Source organism: Vipera ursinii (genome assembly GCF_947247035.1).
Source record: "Vipera ursinii genome assembly, chromosome: 9".
NCBI lineage: Eukaryota > Metazoa > Chordata > Lepidosauria > Squamata > Viperidae > Vipera > Vipera ursinii.
The window spans coordinates 2345632-2369961 of NC_139523.1; the positions used below are offsets into that span (position 1 = coordinate 2345632).

The 24330-nt window shown below is 51.4% G+C and overlaps 1 protein-coding gene across 1 annotated transcript in view; it reads right to left on the reverse strand.

The window, feature by feature from the left end:
* The window catches only part of ZBTB8B (zinc finger and BTB domain containing 8B), a gene marked incomplete at its 5' end in the record, with an annotated part of 24857 nt that extends 6008 nt beyond the window's left edge, over positions 1-18849 (reverse strand). The window contains 7 exons of the mRNA XM_083370094.1: positions 3515-4281; positions 4558-5200; positions 5305-5550; positions 9919-9956; positions 11409-11707; positions 12512-12690; positions 17901-18849. Of these exons, the coding sequence (XP_083226220.1) occupies positions 3515-4281; positions 4558-5200; positions 5305-5550; positions 9919-9956; positions 11409-11707; positions 12512-12690; positions 17901-18849 (3121 nt within the window). The remainder of the gene's footprint in view (positions 1-3514; positions 4282-4557; positions 5201-5304; positions 5551-9918; positions 9957-11408; positions 11708-12511; positions 12691-17900) is intronic.
* Positions 18850-24330: the final 5481 nt, after the last annotated feature.

The following is a 24330-nucleotide window of genomic DNA, read 5'->3' on the forward strand; positions in this document are numbered from 1 at the left end:
ATACATCGCAGTGGCTTCGGAGCCGTTGCTCCTTGCCTTGCTGCTGGATCTGGCAAGATGGAGGGCAGCTGTTTCCTCCTTCCTGCTCATGCAATGTCAATCATTATATCTGCTTCCTCCCCCTGGCTGGAAAGCAGCAAGGTGGGGGGGCTTAGGGGGTCCCAATACTCAAAGGCGTTTTCAGTGGCTACCAAAGTGTAGCAGTTGTTTCTACAGCGCAGTGTTTCTTAACCTTGACAACTTTAAGATGCACGGACATCAACTCCCAGAATTCCCCAAGCAGTCAGGTTGCTAAGGTTGAAAAACACTGCTCTAGTGGGAGCTTTCTCTGTCACCTTCTTCCTTCTCCACAGCTAGGGCAAAGCCATTACTACAAAGTGACCAGGTTTCAGGATTCGTACAAAATGGTTTTGATTAACCCTTGACCCAAGAAACTTCGGGGTTACACTGACCCTTGTTTTGGGAATGGTGTACTGTAGTGTGCAGGGGGATTGAAGTTGACAATCTCTTAGGTCCCTTCCAACTCTATGATTCTATTATCCTCTTTCTGACTCAGAGTTCTTAAGGTTTCTGAGTTTACACAACTGACTGACTCCAGAAATGCCTGGTGTTGTGGAAATACAGCTAAACACGCTGCATTGGATTGGAACGATAACAGGTGGCATGTAAGCTAAGTTGTTGTTGGTTCCCAAGGATCTCCTTTCCAGAGAAGTTTCATTTTTTTTAAAAAAGTGTTCATTGAACCTTCATCAGAAAAATGAGCAGTGAGCAAAAGGGCCTCTGCTCCAAATTCATTTCTCATCCATTTTCTGCAACTGCACAGGAACAGTTTTTTTCAGAATTGGCTAAGGGTAGAGATTCAAAAAGGCATATAATTGGAAAGCTCATGGAGAAACTTCGGTCATTCTACTGCCAAGTTCTGACAATAAGTCCTTGACTTAAAACTATTTGTTTAGTTTGAAGTTACAATGATACTGAAAAATGTATCATCAAGTGTGAAGGGATGTTGTGAGGAGACAGAGGAGGAACTCATCAAATTTGCAGTCAATACCAAACTGGTGGGAACAGCCAGCACTTTAGAAGACCGGCTTAAGATCTAGAAAAACCTTGCACCCTATCCAACAAGATGAAATTCAAAAGTAAGTTCTTGTACTTAGGTTGTTGTTGTTAGTTGCGAAGTCGTGTCCGACCCATCGCGACCCTATGGACAACGTTCCTCCAGGCCTTCCTGTCCTCTACCATCTTCTGGAGTCCATTTAAGCTGTACTTAGGTAGAAAAACCAAACAGACAGGAATAGAACACACAGTACTTGGCTCAACAGCAGTAACTGCGAGAGGCCTCTTGGAGTCCTAGCGGACAATCACTTAAATGTGAGCCAGCCGTGTTCGGCAGCTGCCAAAAAAGCCAAAGCAATCCTAGGTTGCATCAACAAAGGGACAGCATCAAAATCACAAGAAGTGATAGCACCGCCCTATACTGTAGCACTAGGGCCACACTTGGAATAGTGCACCCAGTTCTGGTTGCCAAGATACATAAAGATGGGGAAACCCCAGAAAAAGTGCAGAGAGCAACAATGAAGATGATTAGGGGCCTGGAGACTAAACCCTATGATGAACGACGGAGGGAACGAAGTATGTCTAGTCTAAAGAAGAGAAGACTCAGAGGAGACCTGATAGCTGCCTTTCGATACTTGAAGGGCATCCACAGGGAGTTGACTTATTCTCCAAAGCACCAGAGGGCAGGACGAGAAGCAATGGGTGGAGGAAGCTCATTAACGAGAGATCCAATCTGGAACAAAGGAGAAATTTCCTGACCGTGAGAAGAATTACCGTAATCAACGAAGCATCTTGCATCCTAGAGTTGTGGGTGCTCTATCGCTGGAAGTCTTCAAGAGAAGACTGGACAGCAATTTCCCCATCGTGTAATAAGGTCTCCCGTTTGGGGCAGGGGTTTAGACTAGAAGATCAAGGTCCCTTCCAGCCCCAGGATTCTATAATCCCCAAAGTGACAACCGGTCCCTACAACTATCACAGCATCCCCAGTCATGTGATCCAAATTTGGGCACATGGCAGCTGGCATGTATTTATGGCAGTTGTCGTGTTCCAGTGATCACCTGAAGCAAAGTAAATAGGAGTAACCAGATTCATTTAATGACCATATAGTTCACTTAACGACTGTGGTAAAAAAAAAAGTGGTAAAATCAGCTGTGACTCACTTATCAACTGTCTTGCTTAGCAATGGAAATTCTTGTCCTAGCTATGATCATAAATATCCATACTCAGCAATATTTGCTTATTTCTGGTTAGTTCAGAATGAGCCTATCATTTTATTTTTCTCCACTACTTGGACTAATTACTGCACAGACCCTGTTGAGAGCCCTGGAGCAACTGGGAATTGGGCTAATTACAGTATTAAAAAAGAGAAAGATGGGACACAAAAGTCAAATGCCTAGTTGAAACCTCCAAAAATTCTCAGGATGTTTCTAAGAAACCCAAGATTGTATCAGGCCTGATGAAAAACAGCACAATTCACTTTTCAGCCACACAAGTAGCAGCTCTTCAACAGGAAACCAATTTCTATGTCCCCTTTAAACGGTGAGTTTCACACAGGAACCCCAACAGTTTCTGCTACCCTGCCCAATAGAGCAGAATTTGATACAAGCAGTCCCTCACAGCTTCATCCTCAGGAGAACCTCTGGGCCAGTTGCTCTCAACATCTGCAGCAGAAATTTGCTGCAGTGGGTGCAGCCCCCACCCCACCCACTCCACACCACACATTTAAAGAATCTGTCACTTTCAGCCATACACAGTACTGCAGTTAAGTCAGGACGTTTGCAGCTGTGGAAGGAAAAGAATCCTCTGTCTGCCTCACACCCCTCATAACGTCATACGTGGCCAGCTGTTGTTACACGCGGAAACCCTTTCTCTTCTGTTCTAGTGTGGGCTACTCTATTCTAGTCGAGTCCAGTCCGGTCTATTCTTCAGCAAAAATTTTCCCGTGCAGACCTATTTTTGTTTTGCAGCCTGTTTAATCAATGGCCAAACTGACCCAACAAGCTGACCCCAAAAGCTTGGATAGCCACATGTCAGCTTCTTCCCCAGCTGTTTGCTGCATCTTAGCCAAGCTTTGATGCTTCCCAGGTGATCTGTCCTTAGCCACTGTTGGCCAAACTGGACTTTATAAGGAAGACTTTCAGAACCGAGACAGTTGATAACCTTTATAAAGAAATATAAATAGGTTACGTGATGCGGTCTGTGCAAAACTGAAAACGCCACCAACCAGGTTCCGATCAGAGGCGAGGCTTGGTTACAAGGCAAGGTACACTGATGGGTAGTTTACACAAACTTGGCTTGGGGTGCTGTGCAAACCGTTTGTGCCTTTCGTTGGAATCTGCCATTTCTTAGATCTGTTCATTCTGAACTGGCATACTATGATGTGGTTGTGTGTGTGTGAGAGAGAGAGAGACAGAGATTGCTGTGGTTTTGGCTGCTTGCTTCTTCCCCTCTTTCCAACCTCGCCAGTCTTTTATCGGACGAGGCTGCTGAAGGGCCTCCGGACCCCGTGCCAGGCCGCCGAGGCTTCCAGCCGCTCCGAGCAGCTGCTCGGGTGGACTGGCGCTGGGCGAAGCTCTCCGCCGAGAGCGGCGGGTCCCCTCAGGGCGGCAGGAGCCTCCGGCGAAGACCGCGGTTAGCCCGCTTAGGTCAAGGGAGGCTGGGCATCCCTCGCCGACGCGGCCTCCGCTTGAAGGCTGGGGCGGGGGGGCGCTCCGCTCCTTCCTCGCAGGCCGGAGGGCCCGGCCGGCGGGTTCCCCGGAAGGCGCGCCCCGCCGCTCCGAGATCGGCTCGTCCGGCGGGGGCCAAAGCGCCTTGGCGGGCAGAGGGACGCGGCGCCCAAACCGCCATTTGCTGGGCGCCGGGAAGGGCAGCGCGAAGCGCCGGGCGGCTGGAGGGTCCCCGCCCTTCAGGTGCGCTCCCAGGCCGGCCCAGCGCGCCCACTCAGGACGCTCCTGCGCCGCGCCCGCCCGCGGACGCCCAACCGCCGCTGCAGCCGAGCGGGCGGCGAGGGCGGCGGCGGGCCATCCCGGCCGAAGAGGCAGCGCGGCGGCGCATTGGCGGAGGGCGCCGTCAGTCTTTGCCCGCACTTCCGAACTGGCTGCTCGGCCGTCGGGAGCCCCGGGAGCCCGCCAAGGCGGGGGCGGCGGCGCGGGAGCCCCGGGAGGCTCGGGCGGAGGGCGACGCCGCTCCCTCGCTCTCTCCCGCCGGATCGCCGCCCGGCCGCTGCTGGCGGCGATGCGGCAGAGCCCGCGCCCCTGGCCGTCGCCCTGCCCGTTCGTTGCCCGCTTCGGAGGCGCCCCCGGCGCCCCGCCGCCCTTTGTTGCGAGGAGCGAGCGCCGCGCCCGGGGCGGCGACGGCAGCAAATGGCGCCCGCCCGCCCGCCCGCCCCCCGGGGCCGCCGGGCGGGCGCCGGAGGGCGAGCGAAAAAGAGGCCGCGGAGGGCGCTCAGCCCACCCGATGCCCTGCTGGCCCGGGCTGCTGCGGGCGCCGCTGCTGACTTACCGCTCGGCGGAGGCTGGGCTGGGCCGGCTGCGGCTCCGGAGGCGGGCGGGCGGGCGGGCGGAGGGAGGGAGGGGGAGGCGGGGGTGACGGTGCGAAGCGTCGCGGGCTCCGCCGCCCCGCCGCCCGGCCGGAGAGAAACAAAGGTGGCTGCTGACGTGGGCGGAGGAGCGAGGCGCCCGAGGGCCGGGGACACAATTAAAGGGGCAACGCAGCGAGCGCGGCAGGAGCCAAGCGCGCTCTCCGCCCGGCCGCGCGCGCCCCTCCTCGCCGCCTCGGTCCCGCCGGGCGCCCCGCGCCCCGCCCGCCCTGGCGCCCGCCCGGCTGGCGCTGCCCTCCCGCCGCCCCCGGAACGCCCCCCGGCGCCCTGGCCGCGCCCGCCCGGGCCCCGTCGGGCGGCAGCTCCCCGCGCCGGGAGGACTCCGGGCCGGCCGCCCTTCTCGCGCCCGGGCTCCGCTGCGCCCCCCGGCCCGATGCGGGGCGAGCGGGTGGGAGGAGGCTGATGCCCGGCCGGGGCTGGGACGAGCCGGAGGGGGAGGCGGTCGGGCTCCGTCGCCTCGGACCGAGTGGAAGCGGCTGGGCCGATCTCGGGGCGGTCCAGGGCGGCCGACTAACGGGCCGGGGCTCTTCCGGGCGGCGCAAATCTCTGCGAAAAACGGATTGCGAGATGCCAGGCGCGCCTGCGGCTCCCGGACGGGCGTGGAGCGCGTGGTTGGAACTGCCTGGTTCCCGGCCGAAACGGAAAAATGCCCGCGGCGTCTGGCCGGCCCCGGGGGGACCCGAAGAGCTTGCGCGCGATCTCTTCCAGGACTTTTCTAGACAGCCCCGGAGGCCATTCGGGCCCCGCTGCAAAGAAGAGCGTCCGGACTTCCAGGGCAGCTGCCTCCTCGGCCGCCGCTCCAGCCCGGAGCTGCTCCGACCTCGTTTTCCGCCCGGCGTCTATTAGTCCGCCGGAGCTCCCGCAATTATTGCCCAGCTGGACCGCAGCGAAAGTGCCTTCCAATCAAGCACACTGGGGGGGGAGGGTATTTGCTGAGAGGAAGTTTCAGTTCTGCCAAAGGAGGGTTGACCCAGCATGTGGTTCTGACAAGGTTCCCGTGGACTGCCTAATCTACAGGTCCTCATTGAGAAACAGCGGCCTCTGGTCCAGCTCCAGTTGAGGGGCAACTATTGTGCATCACTGCTGTTCCCACACTCACACACTGGCTCAGGATACACCCAATAACTTGTGATGGCTTAGTTAAGCCTGAGTGTGTTGTTTGCTCTTCTTTACTTTGGTGCAAAAGGCTTTTCTGTGCAAGAGCTCCTCTCCGCCAGGGCTGCCAAGGAAGACGGCAGATATAACACTGTTGTGGCTTTCTTAAAGGTCTGAGGGCCGATTCAATTCGGTTCATTTGGGAAAGCCTTACGGGCAAAGAAGACAAATGACATGCTTGTTTTTTTGTTTGCCCTATGTTGCGCACACCTTAGTTCAGTTTTGTTCAATTGCTATGCACATTGAACGCTCGTAGATTGAACTACCAACCATGCACTCTTCCAAAGGCTTTTTAATCCCATGTATACAGATAGTCCTCGACTTAACAATTGCTCCTTTGGTGATTGTTCAAAGTTACAATGGCACTGAAAAAAGTGACATTACCATTTTTCACACTTACCAGGTGATCAAAATACAGATTCTTGGCAACTGATTCACCTTTATAATGGTTTCAGTGTGGTGGGCTCATGCGGCAACCTTTTTAGACCTTCTGATAAGTAAAGTCAATGGGGAAGCCAAATTCACTTAACAACCATGTTGCTCACTTCTCAACTGCAGTGATTCACTTAACAACTGTGGCAAGAAATATAGTAAAATGGGGCAAAATTCATTTAGCAACTGTCTCACTTAGCAACAGAAATTTTGGGCTCAATTGTGGTTGTAAGTCAAGGACTATCAGTGATTGTAAATTAATAGAATTTAAGCCTAATTTATGGTGATAACGGAACCCTGTTTAAGTGTCATTGTAGGAGGGGAGCCAAACTACAGGAAAAAATCAGGACTGTGATAGCACCTTTTCAAGCTAATATAATGTACAATGTTGTGCAACTTGCAAAAATGTATGGCTTTTAATGTTTATTTTATTAAAAATGCTTTTTGGAAAAGGTGCTACCATAACAGTTCATGATGATGATGATGATGATTGCCACTATGGACTAATACACCCCTCCTGCAGTGCCTCCAGCAAGACTCACGAATCACAGAAATTCCACACAAAAAGCCAAGATTGTCCACAATTGAGAATGCCTTTCTCAAGAGAAACAGTTTCAAGTAGTCCTTGACTTACAATCAGGTCCCCCCCACAAAGGTATTTAATCACCGGGTTTCAAAGCTCCAAATTCCACCACCACCACCCCAGTCATGGGATTGCATTTTGGGTGTTTGCAGCACCTCAGTGACATGATCTTGATTTATGACAGGCTTTGCAAGAAACTAGCCTTTACTTATGCCCATTGGCTAAAATGGGTTCACTTAACGACTGCTGCAAAAAAAGTCATAAAACCAGGCACTGTCACATGGTGACCTGCTTAATGAACATGACGATTTACAACTTTAATTTTGGGTTCAATCATGAAAGGTGAGGACTACCTGTACCAGCATACCTCCCCCGAAAAGATATTGGCATAAGCCTGTACTCAGATCATAAGTTGCCATTTTCACTTCTTTATTTTGTTCACCTTGTCAGTTCCCAAAGTCCTGGGCTGCTATAGCTACTGGTATCTGAAGAGACATGACACAAACAGACAAGACTTAAGGATGCACCAATGTGGGGAAAAGGCTACAAAAGCATTTCCTATTTGTTCCACATCCAGCTGAGAAAAGAACACAATGTGGGCAAAGAGTGACCTTTGTCGGTTCTCAGCTTTGGTTCATTTCCAACCCTTTCTGCCTGGAGACAGACCCAACACCAAGGAGGGTGTCGCTTGCAAAAACAGGCAAGTGGCGGACGGCTCTTGAGAACTGTTTCTCACACAATCTGATTTTCCAGATATTGCTTGCTTGTAGATGAATCTTTTGCAGACTTCTTTTCAATTGCAACTCTGCCCCTGGTGTGCATTTATTTTTTTTGTCCTATAAAAATAATAATATTCCATCTAACATAAATGATGGCCATGAGGGATTCCAAGGAGCAGCCGACTGAAAGCGCCTCATGAGCATGGAGTGGGAGACAGGTGACCACAGCCAGGCTGCCTTTTCCTTGGTGTGAAGGGGCCGATCCACGGGCACCAGAAAGGGTGTGGTTTACATGAGAAAGTGCTGGGCCCCTCAGGAGAAAAAATGGCTCGGAGCCTCTTATGGAAAAGGCGGCTTTAGCGGCGCTGGTTGAGCCCACGGCAAGGCCACCCCACGTTCAGATCAGGTGCTACATGCTGGTGATCAAGATCTTTGCCATTCTCCTTTACTGGTGTCTCTGCCAGCCTTCCTCAGTCTTGACAGCTTTAAGATTTGTGGACTTGTGGGGAATTCTGGGGGTTGAAGTCCACGCATCTTCAAGTTGCCAAGATTGATAAACACTAGCCCTTACCTTTGTCATTTTTAATTACTGTATCATTTCAGAGGGTACACAACCTCTGACCTTGTGGGAATTGGGGCTGGGTTTTTTTTATGAATCCCAGCTCTCACTATAGCTGTGCACATCAGTGAAAGAGTCTTAAAGGAATCCGTCTCCCAGCATTTTGGTTCCTCATTTAAAAGCACATTTTCCCCACAACAGTTCTAAAACTGAGATTTTCAAGCTTCCCCAGACCCCATTAAAATTATTGAATAATCAGGAAATAATAAGAACTAAACAAAGTCAGATCTACTTAGACCTTGAATGGGAAACCCCCACAGCTGTGGCTAAACGGAATTTCAAACATCCCGGAAGAAGGAAAGGCAAACCAGCTTCGGAAATTTTACTAAAGGTATCTTGGATGCCCATGGGAAGCACTAGAAGGTGAACCTGACTGGGGGGGGGAACCTCAAGCAATACGTGTATTTTCCCTACATTTAAATGCAAATGTAGCACTAGACTACCCACCTTTGAAGTCCCAGACTTCAAGATTTATGAAAGTTTTGAGTGAATGTCTTTAAACATATCTTTTCAAGGAACTTGCTTTAGCTCCCGTTCAATAAGCTCTGGTGATATAAGAGCAGAAGTTGAAGAATGTCCCCAAATTAAATCTCAGAGAGATTTACATTTTGTAGTCACAGAAGAAACCAAGCAAAGCAATTTTCTTTTCTCCCCAAGCCAGAATAGCAAGAGCACTTGCGGTTTGCAGTGTCAGCCTCTTGCCCTCAACAATCTGGGTCCTCATTTTACCGACCTTGGAAGGAGGGAAGGCTGAGTCCACCTTGAGCCGGTCAGGATTGAACTGCAGGCTGTGGGCAGTCAGCCTGCAACGCTGCAATTTAACCACTGCAGAAGCCCACAAGCCAGATAGAGACCAACCTGATGTTTGCTGTCCCTGTTAGTCTCTCTCGGTGCTTAATGCTCTTCCTCATCATTGCCCCCATCTCCTGAGGTCCTCCAAGGAACAAAGCCTAATCTACTTTATGGACCTTCACGCTGCCCCAGGAAGGTGGACAGATCTTCAGTGTTTTACACCAGGTCCACTGAGGACAATTTACACCTTCTGACTCCTGAGGCATCAAGAGGCCATGGTGGAAAAAAAAAACCCCTGCTGAGGTGGGCTTGTACCATATTCAGGTCCAGGCGGGCCATGAGCTAAAGTGGGCGGAGCTTAGACAATTCTGCCCACTTGGGGGTGGGTGGGCTCCATGTTGTGGAATGCATAGCTACCCAAATTCCTTGCAACCTGACAACTTAAAAGGCAAAATGAGGGGAAACAAAACAAGTCAAGTAGCAGCTACACAAAGCAGTGGGGCTTTGACTGTGTAGTCACATGCACCGTTTTGAACCTTTTCAATACTCGTCTTGGGGGTTAGCGCATGGGAACTGTGGAAGCAGAGGACGGACCATTCTATTTTTGAAGAGCAAGGTTTTGTTTTTTAGCCAGCTTTTGCAGAGGGTGTGACTGGCCCATGTTGGCTTCCATGTCTTAGGGAGAACCAGGGCTTTTTTTCTCATAGAACGCTTAGAACGGAGTTCCGGCACCTTTTTTGGATGGAACCTTGTAGGGTAGGCAAGGCAGGTTGTATGACAGGTGTGAGTTCCGGCACCTTTTTCTTTTACAAAAAAAGCACTGGGGAGAACTAGGAAGCCGGCCTTTCTGCTGTCTGAGCTGCTGTCCTTCAGAGGTGTCAGACTAATCTCCACAATTTCTAGTTGGTACCAGCCAGGGAGGGAGCTAGGCCAGCACACCGGGAAGGTCACCAGGTGTACTAACCTGGGGGAAACGCCTTGGGAGATGGGAAGAGAGGCTGCCTAGAGAACAGCCAGAGAAGAGACAGCTTAGTCCACAGCTGCGTTATGGGGGAGGGGGCAAGAGGCTGAAGAGACCCTCCCCAGTTTCTCAGACAATAAAGGGGATGGCAGAATTGTACTTTCAGACCTGCAAGATTCTATTAATGTAACTTTACAATAAAGAAGAATTAACTTATCTGTTGTGTTTCCTGTCTGGTCTACCTGGTAAGTTGACACCAGGATGGAGAAGGTGAATTTATTCTGAATAAGGGAGCTATGAACCACTACATACAATTTTAGACTTTGATTTTCATTGACTTCTTTTGGTAGCTTTGTTCTGTTATATCCAATGTGCGTTGATAGTTCCCCAGCTTGTTTAAATAGCCTCTAGAAATTCAATCTGAGGACATAAAGTGAGTAATTGTAATTCTGTAGGAAACCAAATCCCTAGTGTACACCATCAACAGGAATAAAGCAAAGTTGAAACTATTTTTTTAAAACATGGAACATACTCGAGACAAACTTGTAAGACGATACAAATACAGAAACCATCACAATCCACCCTTATATACCGTGTATCTGTGCAACTAGAGGCACCCTGGACTGAAGTGGGACAGTGAACTGAAGAATTATGGCTCATTGCTGACTCGGTGTTCACAATACAAACACCACCAGAAGGGGCCAATTCCACACCCCCCCCAAGTTCAGAATCCAGACATTCCCAGAAACCTCCACAGCGTTGCCTTTGCAATGCACAAGTGGAAAGTGGAGTTCTATTAACTTTGACCTGACAGACTCATTCCAGGCTCTTTGCTGGGGGGCACCAGAGGTCCCAGCTCAGCCACCAGTGAAGATGCCAGAGCTCTACTCAACAGCACCTGAGTCCGCCAATCCCCACCTAGGGCTCCGGGGTACGATCAGCTTCCCTCTCGTATTTCTTCCTATCTTCCTTAGAGGATGAACCATGTGGACTCGTCATTTCAGCTGGTTGTTTTAAGGGCCCTGGTCAACAAGCAGTGTATCAACCGTGGTAGCTTGCACTGTGGGCATGGGACCAGCCACAACACCCATTGGCTTTGGGCCCAATAAATGAAGGCATCAGTCAGGCAGCAAAATATTTTGGTGTTTCAGATGGAGATGCTGAGAAATGAACTTCAGACTTTCTGCTCCACCACAGCTGCAAAAAGCACGCAACCTTTCGAAGCTGCATCTGGGAGTCCTGTTGCTCCCACTCTTGAACTTGGAGCCCCTTTGAAATAAGTCGTGCACAGCAACGACCATTGAAAAAGACATTTCAGAATGATGGGAGTCCATCTGTGGTCACCCAAAGAGAATTACTTCTATTTATATATAAAAAAACCCAACCTCATGCAATTTTAGGTAACCATGTGAGTCCCTCAGCAAGACCACCCATTCATAATAAGGAAAAGGGATTCCCACCTGCCCCCCAGCCCCCCCTTTGTCCCCCGCTACATCAGTGCTTCTTGATGGAGGCCCTGCTCGTGGTCAAGGTCGGCCTCCTCATCCTCGGCCGGATCCTTTTCGTCCCCGGATTCGACGTAGATGGGCCAGTCGTTGTCCAGGTCGCTCTTCCCCGGTCCTCCGGAAGAAGGCTCCATGAGTCGGAGGTGGACAGGCAGTGAATCCTCCTGCGTGGTGGTGACGCACGTGCAGCTGTCGCAGAGGCCAAAGCGACGCAAGCCTTGAGTCAGGCTGCTGGTGAACGTTCGCCGGCAGCCTTTGCAGACGATGGGCTTGCTGGACCGATGGACCTGAAGACCCAAGGGAGAAGCCAGGTGGTCAGCAACTGGAGGCAGCCCTGGGCAGGAGGGCCTTTGCACACAACTGGTTACGCCCATTCCTGGACCAACATCCCCTTCTCACAAACCACCACGCCCTGGTCACCTCCCGTCTGGGCTACTGTAATACACTCTACATGGGGCTGCCCCTGAAGAGCCTTCAGAAGCTTCAACTAGTTCAGAATGCAGTGGTCCGAACAAGCCTGGACTTGCGCATGGGTGGCTTCCTTTGCAAGAGCCACCCTGGCTGCCAATTCAAGGTGCTGGTCAGCCCCTTCAAAGCGCCGCGTGGCCTGGGGCCAGGCTACTTGAAGGGCCCCTCTTCTATCCACCAGGCCCACCAGGACAGAAAGGCAGGGCACGCTGCGGGATTGTCATCTGGTGGGTCCACAAAAAAGGGCCTTCTTGGGGATGGCCCCTTTCTTATGGACCATCCTTCCCCCAGAAATCCCATTGGCCCCCCCACTGCTGAACGGAGATGGAGCAATGAAGGGGCTGATTTGATTATGTTGCTGCTGCTACAGTTGGGGGGGGGGATAGGTTATGCTGTGGGTATTAATGTTGTGATCTGCCCAAAGTCACCAGTGTGTGGAGTTGGGCAGCCATATAGATTTGTACTATGAGCAAACAAACAACGTGGCTGATGCCCCCAACTCTGCCTCTCGTCTGTTCCGGCCCAAGTCCTCCCCAGCCCTTTTCCAACCCCCCCCCCCCGACTTCCACAGATCAGTCATCCGCAGTGTTGGGGGTGCACAGCTTCCCTGGCGTGCCACTTACGCTCAAGGCGTGGCTCCGGAGGTGCTCCTGGCGTGTGAAGCGCTTGCCGCAGACTTCGCAGGGGTAGGGCCTCTCTCCAGTGTGGGAGCGGATGTGGCGTTTCAGGATGCCCTTCTGCTTTGCCGTGTAGGGGCAAAACGGGCATTTGTGCAGCTTGATGGGCACCACAAGAACATCACCTTTGGGGTGGGGGAGAAACAGCATTTGGGACAGTTTCAAAAGAGGGGACTTAAAAATATCAGTGCAAACATTCGGGAGGGGGAAGAGAATTCCACTGCCCTCTGCTTGCTACGGGGTGTATATGTATATGCAGTTCTCTTGGCATAGTATTGTTTCAGCAGGAATAACGTCCGGATCACATGCATGAAAAGAATAGCGATGGGATGGGCGCTTTAAAAAGGGAAAGAGGCAGAGAGGCGGTTTTGGGAAGCTTTCCTAAACGGGACATGCCTGGCTTGGAGGCTGCGGAGAAAGATGCTTCCAAAGCCCCCCCCCCTAAAGTCAGTGCTTTTCCTCGGGAATCCCCCGAGGAGTTTTCTACTGGTGGTCCTTGACTTGCAACTTTAATGGAGCCCAGAATTTCTGCTATAAGTTATGACAGTCGTAATGACCAACCTGATTTTACAACCATTTTTCATGACAGCTATAAAGCGAAGGTGGTGTTTTGCAGACACCGTTTGCAAAGGCCGGAAAGTGGCGTAAAACATTGTAAATCATGATCACATATTTGAATGTAATATGGTCATGTGCATACATCACTACCAGAGCCCCAGACCCAGGTCATAAAAGCCTTCCGGGGGTCCGTCGTAACTTCGAATGGCCGCTAAGTGACTTGTTGCCCCCTCTGTCACATGAAACCCCGAAATCCAGTTCAGCTCCTGCTCTAAGTAGGGGCCGAACATTTTATGCGCCAGGCCGGCCTCTGCTTCGGCAGACGGATGCAGCAGCGCACGAGGTCTGACATCACCACCAGCACGCCGAGCATAACAGGAGTGGTAGCAAAATGAACCGGGGGCAAATTTGAATAAGAAACCAAGTCTTCAAATCACAAGAAATGGCAGACTCTGCATGGCTCCATCCTGGCTGCTTGGTTCTGGGCCCCAGTCATAAGAAACTTCCAGGCAGGCTCCCAGAAGGGCAGCAGGAAGGGGAGCGTAAGCTAAAAGCACCAGAGAAAAACTGCAGAAAGTGGGAAAGTAAAGGAGGAGACAGATTAGCCTTCGGAGGTAGACCAGACAGAAAGCCCAACCAGAAGAGCTAATTCCGCTTTGCTGTAAAGCTACATTAATAGTAACCTCCACCCCCACCCCATCCCAGGCCTGGGTTCCTTTTACAGCTCCAGAAACTAGAGAGGGTTTCTTCTGAGCCCCTTGGCCACCTCCCCTCTCCCCCCAATCTGGGGGCTCTTATGTGATGGTTCCCTGGGCTGGATATCTTGGCCAGTCCCCCAAGGCCTTCCCTGCATGACAAGTTAGAAAGAAATCTCTTCCCCCCCAAGCTTTTAGGGCATGGAATGATGGCCTTAGATTACAGGAAGATAAATTCTGCTTGAACGTTAAAAAACAAAACTCATAGGAGGAACAGAGGTTTGATGGTAGAACCTATGGCCAGGAGTTGGCCGCAGTCATTTCTTGTGAGATGGATAGCTATTTCATTTGCTAAATAAGTAAGTAAAAATAAATAAATGGATGACCCTTTTCCTAGATGGATTCAAGCAGAAACTGGGCAGCATCTGTCAGGAATGATGTCAGCTGACCTCAAAGGGTCCCTTCCAACTCTGGCACTCTCTATTCTGCCTTCCGCCTCTCCAGATTTGCATTATTTTGGCCTGCTGCTGCACGTGTAGCCTTTCGTTCTGCCCCAGAGCATCTTGCAGAAAACCATTAGTGGCACATCAGCAACCAACGGTAGCAGCGGGACAAAGATGTGCTCCAAATTGCCTGATTTGGCCCCCACGGGCGACACGCCGGAGCCTGCTCTGAATGATGCTTCTTTTGGAGAACTGGCTGGATTCATATTGCGTGAGGATGTGCAGCAGGGGTCCCCAACACCCGGGCCGCTACAGGGCCACGGCCCATTGAGAACTGGGCCACTGAAGTGGCGGGCGAGCACACGAAGCTTCCTTTGTGCATGCACAGGATTTCAGTTGTGTGTGCGAAAGCATTGCCCCCCCCCAAACCATTGAAGCCACTGCCGGTCCCTGGAACCAAACAGGTTGGGGGACTCCCAATGTACAGTGTGTATTCTTTTTAGATATGCAAGGTACAAACATTTGAGTAGAGCTATTCCTTGACTTATAACCATTTGTTTAGTGACCATTTGAGGTTACAACGGCACTGAAAAAAGCGACTTATGACTGTTTTTCACACTTACGACTGTTGCAGCATCCCTGTGGTCACGTGATCAAAATTCAGATGCCACGCGACTGACTCCTCTTTATGACGGTTGGAGAGTCCCGGTGGGTCACGTGATCCCCCTTTGCCACCATCTGACGAGCAAAGTCAACTGAGAGACCAGATTCAATTAACCACCGTGCGACTAACTTAACTGCAGCAATACACTTAACAACTGTGCCAAGAAAGGTCATAAAATGGGACAAAAATCACTTAACAACTGCCCTCTGAGCAACAGAAACTTGGGCTCAATTGTGGTCACAAGTCAGCTATCCTATATTTTTAATTCTAGTTTTCAGCTGGCCTAATATTCGAGTCCCAGCTCTCCCTCCACGCTTCCCAGCCCTGGCTGCTTCAAGCTGTGCGGACTTCAGCTCCTGACACCGCCCGCGCGGCTGGGAGATTCTGGGAGCTGAAGCCCGCCTGGCTTAAAATTGGGTCAAGGTGGGATACCAAAGCAGGTGGGAATGGGGGACTTTGCTTCCCCCCCCCCAACAGGGGAGGGGAAAGTGACCTGGCAGGGCAACATCCAGGGTGAAGGAAAGGCCAGGAGAAGCTGCTTCTCCACACGGCTGGGGCCTTCCTCCAGGCAGAGGGAACAACAGGCTTTTTTCTGGGGAGGAAACAGGAGGGAAGCCCCAGCAAGCCAGCAGAAAGAGGGAGCCGGCCCCAAAGAATGGACCAGCAGTAGAGCTGGCAATTGTTTATTTGAATTATTTGCAGTCCATCTGGCCTTAAGGCGACCCTGGACAGCTTACAACACTAAAACTCAATAAAAGCATGAAAAATAAATATTTCTAATAATAAAAATTACAGTGAAAAAGATGGGGAAGAAGGAAGCAATATGTGCCGGGCGGGGGCGGGGGGGGTGTAAACTGGGATCTCCTCTAATTGGAAGGGACCTTGGAGGAAGACCCTCTGCTCAGGCAGGAAAGACTCCACCGTCTCAGACACACGGCTGTCCAATTTCTTCTTCAAAGCCTCCAGTGTTGGAGCGTTCACAACACCTTCTCAGAGTCAGGAAATTTCTCCTTAGTTCTAGGTTGCTTCTCTCCTTGATTAATGTAATTTAACTTTCTTTGGTCTTACGCAAATGAAGGGCAGTTTTATTGGTCCATTAGGCTAAAACCAGCAAAGCCACAGAAGATAAAATACAGTCATCAGGACTAATCTGATCAATGTGATCAGATTAGATCTGTGAGCTTTAGTTGTGTTAAAGAAGGTTACAAGTCCCTTATAACAGGTATATTTGCCCTTTCTTGGATTAATTTCCTTTGGTGTCATTCATGTTTCGTGTACAGTTTAAAACTTTAAAACAGGGGTGTCAAACTCAATTTTATTGAGGGCCACATCAGCATTGCGGTTGCCCTCAAGGGGCTGGGTGGGTGTGGCCTGGGTGGGCGTGGCCAGCTCTCCATCGTTGGCATCAAGGGTGCCTATGGGGGCCCGGGCAGGAGTGGGACAGAACTGAGGGTCTCTGGCAGGAGGAGGGTCTCTGGGCCAGGGCCAAGGCAGTGGGGGCTGTTCCCTCACTGTTTCCAGGATGGCTTCGTGGGCCGCATGAAACCACTTCGCGGGCCAGATCCGGCCCCCGGACCTTGTGTTTGACATGTCTGCTTTAAAAGGTGCCACGATAAGTCAATTTGAGTCTTGAAATGAAGAAATTAAGCAAGTTTTGCTGCCAGCAGATGGCAACTGAGGCTCAGATACAATTTCTGAAATGTGTTTTTCTATCTTTACTTTTGAAAATTGCTGCCTGATAACTTTTTTGCCTAGGCTCGAAAGTCCCTTTTTCTCTTAGGCGGATGAAAATGCTCCCTCGGAGACCGTGAAAGGAGATTTTCTTAGAAAGAAGTGTCAGCCTCAACTCTGGTCCACGCCGCGTGGACTAATGTACAATGTAGATGCTCGCAGAGTCCTCTCTAGATCAGATTTCCCCTGAAGCCATCCACCAGGTCTGCATCAAAGGGCTGCACTGTCAGTCACCCACAGTCGCTTTGGATAGTGAGATGGGTGGCATATAAATTTAATCAATCAATCAAACAAACAAACATCTTTCAAAGCAATTTTTGTAAGTCACAGAATTCCAGAAGATGGGCATTCCTTCATCAAAAAGGAATGATTGCCAGTAGCTTCGTCAACCGCTCAGCCAGCCATTGTCAGGAGGCGGCTTATGGCTGCATCCCACGGAGAGGCCCAATGTTCTTCTCTAAATGCCCCAATCTGCTCTTCAGTGCAAAAGCCTTTGCAATGTGTAGAACCATTTACCTTAACTGTTTGTGCCTTCTGCGTTCTCGCTGAACAACTGGAAAGCACTTTTAAATCCAAGACTATAATGGGAGATTGTGGGTTAGGGCAGGATACAAAGTTTACAAAGACAGCAACATACACGAATGAATGAATGAATGAATGGTTTCATTTTATGACATTTAATTCTCCCTTCATCATAAGGTATTCTGCCCATCTTTGGGAAAGAGTGCAAGGAAAATGAACCAGAAGGGAGAATCCCAGCACTAACACACAAACTCCACAACCTGCATCCACAATTTATTTCCACTGTTAAGCAAATCACTGCAGTTGTTAAATGAACCATGCAAAGTCCCTGCCCCCAAAGCCGGGAAGGTCGCCAACAGCAATCCCAGAATGCCAGGATGCTGCAGCTGCCTGTTCAATACATGCCTGCGTGGCCCAGCACCTGAATTCTGACCAAAGCACCCTGGGACTGCTGTGAGAGTGGTGAAGTGTGAGGATCGGTTGCAAGTCACTTCTTTCAGTGCTGTTGTAACTAAATGAGCGGTCCTGGGTCCTTTATTAAATACCTGTTGAATTCTACACCTCTCCAGAAGCTTCAGATTGTGGAATAAAGATCCATTCCTTTGGAAGCCCAGCTGTTTGGATGCACCTCGTGACCTCCCTTCTGCCCCGGAATGGAACTCCACCACTGGAGCAGAAAACGACCCCCCTGCACAGAGAGAAGCTGCCTCAGACTCCCTTACCTGAGTCCTCTCCGTACCAGTCACTGTGAAGGTCCATCATGGAGCTCATGGGCAAGCCAGCATCTTCTGGCCGGCCCTCAAAGCTGCGCACAAAAGGGTGGACCATCTCGTCTTTCCTTTGGGAGGCGCTGTTGCGCAGCAAGGCTTCGAGAACCTGTTTCATGTGGTAGCTGCTGCAGGCCAGGTCCGTGGCCTGCCCCCTGTGAAGCCCCTCTTCCATCTGCTCGATCGTCAAGGGAGCGGGGTACTGCTGCAGCCGCTCCCCGACCTCCACCTCGTCCACATCAAACTCGACCTTTGGCTCGATCGCCTTGGGTGCCGGGGAGCCGGTGTCATCCGGAGACTCGCGGCCAGCAGGGTCCCTGGCCAGGAGGTCCAGGTGAGGATGGCAGCTGCTGCAGTCCCCACAGGGAGGAGGCCCTTGTGGGCAGTCCGGGACACCTTCCTTGTCCTGCAGAGAGGAAGCGGAGGCTGAGCACTGGGCCTCGGCACCGCAGGAAGGGCCTTGGCGGGCAGAGCTAGCGGAGCTCCTGCTGTCCGCCTGGTAGAAGGCAGCTTCTCGCTCGATCTTCCTGCAGATGTCCAACGACGACCGGATGTACGTCTTGCAGAAGTTGACCACGTCGGTCATCTGCAAGTAGCTGGCGGCGGACATGACCTCAATCACATTTTCCCCACAAAGATCCAGCTTACCTGAATAAAGGAAATCCAGGATAATGGAGAAGGCCTCTGAGGTCACAATGTCCAAGGAAGCTGTGCTGTGCCGGCCACTGTCCTGAATGTAGTGGATCAACAGAGCTCGGAAGTAGCCGCTGTTGGCAAAGAGAATGTTCTTGTGGGCTTTGAAAATCCTCCCTTCCACTATGATGCTGCAGTCACAAAAGAAGTCCCTCTTCCGCTGCTCGTTCAGCTCGCTCAGGAGTTTGGCGTAGTACGACTGCATCTCCATGGCTCCGCGGGTCAGGGGGCCCTGCAAGGGAAAGGAGTACCAAGCGAGGTCACGCAGCTCCAGGGCAGGGAGGCGGGCCGAGACCACCTCCAGCGCACATCGGAACTTTGGCAGCCCCTCTTGGAAGGCTGGGCTGTCGATGGAGAAGCCTGGAGAAGCCATAGTGGGAATCCTACGTCTACAGGAGCCTTTTTCCTCTCTCACTTCTGTGTTCTGTCTGGTCCAGGCTTTCTCAGCCTTGACCATTTTAAGACATGTGGACTTCAATTCCCAGGATACCCCAGCATCGAGTGCTAGCTGTGGAATTCTGGGAGTTGAAGTTTATACATCTCAAAATGTCCCAGGTCGAGAAACACTAATCTAGTTTATCACACCTGGATGGCCCTGGCTGCCACGCAGGCATCAAGTTGACTTAAGAGTTCCCAGTAAGCTGCACCCAAACTTTGGCTTATTTCTGGGTAACTGAATGACTGATGCAGAAACTCCCAGAGCTTTAGGGGGGGGGTGAAGGGAGAAGAGGTAAGCAGGAACAAGAATGCCCCTCCCTCCCTCCTCCTGCTTCTTGTTCTCTCCTTCTGCTCCTGCAAAGTGACTCTTTCCAAACCGAGTGGGAGACTTTGCAGAATTGTCCCTTTCACACACACATACCCTAAAACCCTCCATGGGGGACTAGTCAGTCCTAGAAACAAAAACTCCCCACGCTGCCTGAAAGGAAAACCCAAGCCACGTTGGGAGCCTGGCAATCCAATCCTTGCCTCTGCTGTTATCCAGGCCATTTTCATGCTCAGAACATCCCTCCCACCCCCCTCCAAGCCACTGCAGGCAGGCGCTTTCTCCTCCAATGGGATTCCTTTTCCTAACTAAGGCAACAGCCAGGATTTGTCTCTGTCTGCAACCGTGAGAACTCTATCAGATTAAAGGTGCCCCAGCCCCAACATCTCAGGCACCCATTGTGCAGGCAAGGCAATTCAGCCTCCCTTTGTAAGTGCACTCCTTGCTGAAATAGTATAGCCACACAGATGATTTTTTTATTTTATTTTATTTTAATTCCATTTATATCCTGCCCTTTTCCGAAGACTCAGGGCGGCTTACAAGCTTAGCAGTAGCCTTCATTCTATGTATATGCCTGCTTATTAGGGCTTTCATACACCCCCCAAGCGGCATTATTACAGTCAGCTTAATTGCCCCCAACAATCTGGTTCCTCATTTTACCTACCTCGGAAGGATGGAAGGCTGAGTCAACCTTGAGCCTGGTGGGATGGAAGGCTGAGTCAACCTTGAGCCTGGTGGGACGCGAACCTGCACTAATTGCAGGCAGCTGGTGTTACTTAAGGAGGCATTAGCCCACTGCTCCACCAAGGTTTCCTCCTTCAGGTTAGAACTGGAAGTCCTAGAGTTATTATTATTATTATTATTAATTTAATTTGTATACTGCCCTTCTCCCGAAGGACTCAGGGCGGTGAACAGGGCCATAAATACCAAAATAACCAAAATTAAAAATTAAAAACAAATTAAACCTTAGTGCCCAAATGTAAAAATAAATTATATTAAAACAATAATTAAAACCCAAACCCATCAGACCAGGCCAGCTTGTTCAAATAGGTTTTTAGATCACGTCGGAAGGAGCGAAGGTCGGGAGCCATCCGGAGCTCAACCGGTAAACGGTTCCACAGATCAGACTCACCCACAGAGAATGCCCTCCCCCTGGGGGCCGCCAGTCGGCATTCTTTGACCGGTGGCACCCTGAGGAGGCCCTCTCTGTGGGAGCGTACTGGGCGGAGGGAAGTTGACGCCGGCCGCAGGTGCTCCCCAAGGTATTCCGGACCCATGCCATGTAGGGCTTTGTAGGTCATTACCAACACCTTGAATCTCACCCGGAAGACAACTGGAAGCCAATGCAGCTCGCGGAGCAGAGGTGTAACATGGGAATGTCGGGAAACTCCCAACACAACTCTCGCGGCTGCATTCTGTACCAGTTGGAGCCTCCGAGTGGTCTTCAAGGGTCCTCGTCCCGGGAAGCAAAAACTGTGATGGGACCAGGGGATCCCCACAGATCCCACTCCTGCTTCCATTCACCAACACACGAAACAGGCTGGCAGAGGCTTATCAGTTTTCCTTTCTCTAAATAAACGATCCAGAAACCGAGTCCCGTTCATCTGGGTTAGTGGCAGAATAGGAGTTAGATGTTCGGCATTGGAGATTTACAGCCAGGGCTAAATCACAAGTTCAGAGGAATCAACTTCCTCTGAAGCAACAGCAAGAGCAGCTCTTCCTAGTGTAGGTGCAAGAGAGGCTGGTTTTGGCTCCCATTGTCTCTAACAAACCGTGGCTTCTTCAATGAACTCTTCCAAACAGCTGCATTCCTACGACGGACTGAAGCCCAAGCCCTCCCAAACCCGGAGGGGTCCTTGGGGCTCTGAGCTTTACCGGCACTCGGCCGCCTCCCCCCTGGGCGATCAGCGCGGGGGCTCCGCTGGGACCGCAGCCTCCGCTCTGCCCCGGGCTGATCGCTCGCGGACTCTGCCCCTCCCGGGGGTGCTTTCGGGAGGGCAGCCCGGCCCGCAGGGAAGCGGCGAGGGGCGCGGCGGGGCGAAGCCAACGGGGGCTTCCCTGCCGCCGCGGCCATCCGAGGCGCTCCTCCAGGACCTGCCGGGAGACGGACCGGCCTCTCCGCGCCGAGCAGCCCCGCCCGCTGCCTTCCTCCGGCGCGGGCCCCGCAGAGGGCCCTCGGAGGTCTGCTAGTCCGACCTCACCCGAGGCACTAGACCAGGGGTCGGCAACCTCGGCTCTTTTATGACTCGTGGACTTCAACTCCCAGAATTCCTGAGCCAGCTACGCTGGCTCAGGAATTCTGGGAGTTGAAGTCCACGAGTCATAAAAGAGCCGAGGTTGCCGACCCCTGCACTAGAGCCTCCGCCGTCCCGGCGCTGCATCGGCCGCAGGCGCGGGGGGGGGGGAGGCCGGCCTAGAGGTGGAAAGGTAGGAGCCGCCCCGGGCCGCCCGCAGCGCGCCCCTCCCGCCGGCCTCCCCGCGAAGCAGCGCAGCCGCGCCCGGCAGCCTCACCTGCCTCGCCTCGCCTCGCCCGCCGCGGCGGCTGCTGCTGCTACTGCCGGCCCGCCCCCCGCGCGCACCTGGAGACGCGCGGACACGCGCCCGGAGCCCCCGGCAGCCAAGCCAGGATGTAGGAGCCGCCCACCCTGCTCGCTCCCCCCCCCCGGCTTCTGCGGAGCTGCCGGGAAGTGCAGTTTCCCCGGCCGGGGGCTGGAGGGGAGGGGGCGTCTTGGCAGAAGAGGGCCAGCCGTGCGTCCATCCCAGCGACTCCGCCTTAACTGCACCGGGTCAGCGCGGCTCACGCTCGGCAGATTCAAGGCATCAGGCTGGCTGGGGACTTCTGGGAGTTGAAGTCCACCCATCTCAAAAGAGGCCGAAGTTCAGAAACGTCAGCTTAAACGGGGGGCGCTTCTTGCAGGTTCACCTTTGTATCAGCTTTGATGGAATCAAGCCTGTGAGTTCTTCCTCTTGTTCCACGAATCGTTCCTGGCATCGTTGCCTTCTCCAATGAATTTGCACGCATGACATGGCCAAAGTAAATCAGACGTAGTCTTGTGATTTGGGCTTCTAGTGATGTGTCTGGTTTTACATGATTCAGCGCCTCTGTTGGTTGTTCTGACTCTCCATGATACACACAATAATCTACGCCAGCACCACAGTTCAAAGGCATCCTTCTTCGATCAGCCATTCTTGGTGTCCACCTTTCACACCCACACATCATCATAGGAAGACTATTGCTCTAAGCAGCCGGCTTTTGGGATTTGTATCAATATCACTGCTTTTCCAGATCTTCTTTCATGTTAACCATTGCAGTGGGGCGTTTGATTTCAGGAGGAGAACTGCCATCATGAACAATTTTTCATCCAAGGAAGATAAATTCTCAAACTAATTTAATCTCATGTCCATCTGCAGCTGTCATTATCTTTGTTTTCCTGAAGTTAAGACTTAATTCTAGTTTTTTACTTTCATTCTTGATTTTCCAGATCATTTTTTTCCAGATTTTCCTTCTTTGTAAAGGGTAAGAAGCATTTTTGCCTCATTCTTCATTTCAGATCGATTCCCAATCTTTCCATCTTCATTTCGCCAACTTCAATACATCTTCAAACCCAGAAGTACAGAATTGTCTGCTGCAAGAATTCTATTCAGCTGGTGACCCATATCTGACTTGTTGTTTTTGACCTGCGCTTCTTGCTGGAAATGCTCCTCGTGGCTTTGGCTGATCTCCCACATCCAACTCTGTTAATCAACTGGAAGAATCCAGGCCTCATTTTTCCCACAGGATCAGGCTCTTGGTCTTGTTGAAAGAAAAGTCTTCATCATGGTTCAAGGTTCTTTCTGACCTGAGTCTGGGTGTGCCCTTTGGCATCTGTGGGTTAATCCTATTAGGTCCTGTCTTAGACCTTGGGTGGGGAATGTAGATTTTAAGTGTCTTTGTCTTCTTAATCTTCTAGCTGGGGGCCTCCAACCTTCCTGGATGGTTTACATCTGCATTTCTGTAGAGCTGGTTTCTGCTTGGGGGAGGGAGATTTGGGGGTATTAAGGAAAAACTGGGCATGCTTTTCTGCCTCTTTAAGATCCTTTGAGGAAATATATTTTTCTGCTCTTTTAATATTTCCTTCTCTGGGGGGCTGACTTCCCTCAGTCTGAAGGGTGTTTACTAATGTGGCCATCACATGTGTGATGCCTTAGCGCCAGAAAAGGAAGACCACTTCCATTCCTGTTTTGAGTGGTTTCTTGAATCTACCTTGGGTTGCCATTGTATTACACAAACCCTTTGTCAGAACCCATTTATATCACATTTCATAAATGTATAGGTAGAACAATGTGCTTATTCTGGGGATTCTGCCATCTCTCCGAAGGGGGGGGGAAGAGGATAGACTTTAGGCGATCTTCAAACAACAGGGAACATTTGAACTGGGGGAGGGAGGGGGAGAGACAGATCTGGATTGCATCTTCATTTACAACTAAAAAGAAAAGCAATAACCATAAAACCAAGGAGAGTTCCCTTTCCCATGGAAGGGCCTGACACCTAAGCAAATGATGAGAGCCTGACCAAATGGATGAGGGGAGGGGCTGAAATGGGAATGGTTTATATAGGATTGAAATGTAACTTTGTTAGATTCCGTCTTGTATTGCCACAATCGATTCCATCCTAGTAAACATTTTCCTTTTGGACTAAACTTGCATCCAAGAGTTCTTATTTCCTAAGATGTGGATTGAGGTGGGTCCTGACAGTAGACGGAATCTGCTTTAAGAGTCAACCTGGAAGGGAAAACCTTACTGGGGGACTTTGCAACAAATACAATGTCTGGCGACAAAGCAAGAGAGGAGGGAAGCCCCATGGAGGGGGAGTCTTCCCCCCAAATGGAATCCCAGAGACGATGGGAAGCTGAAGTGGCATATTCCCCCGGGGAAGAAGCGGTGGAGCAG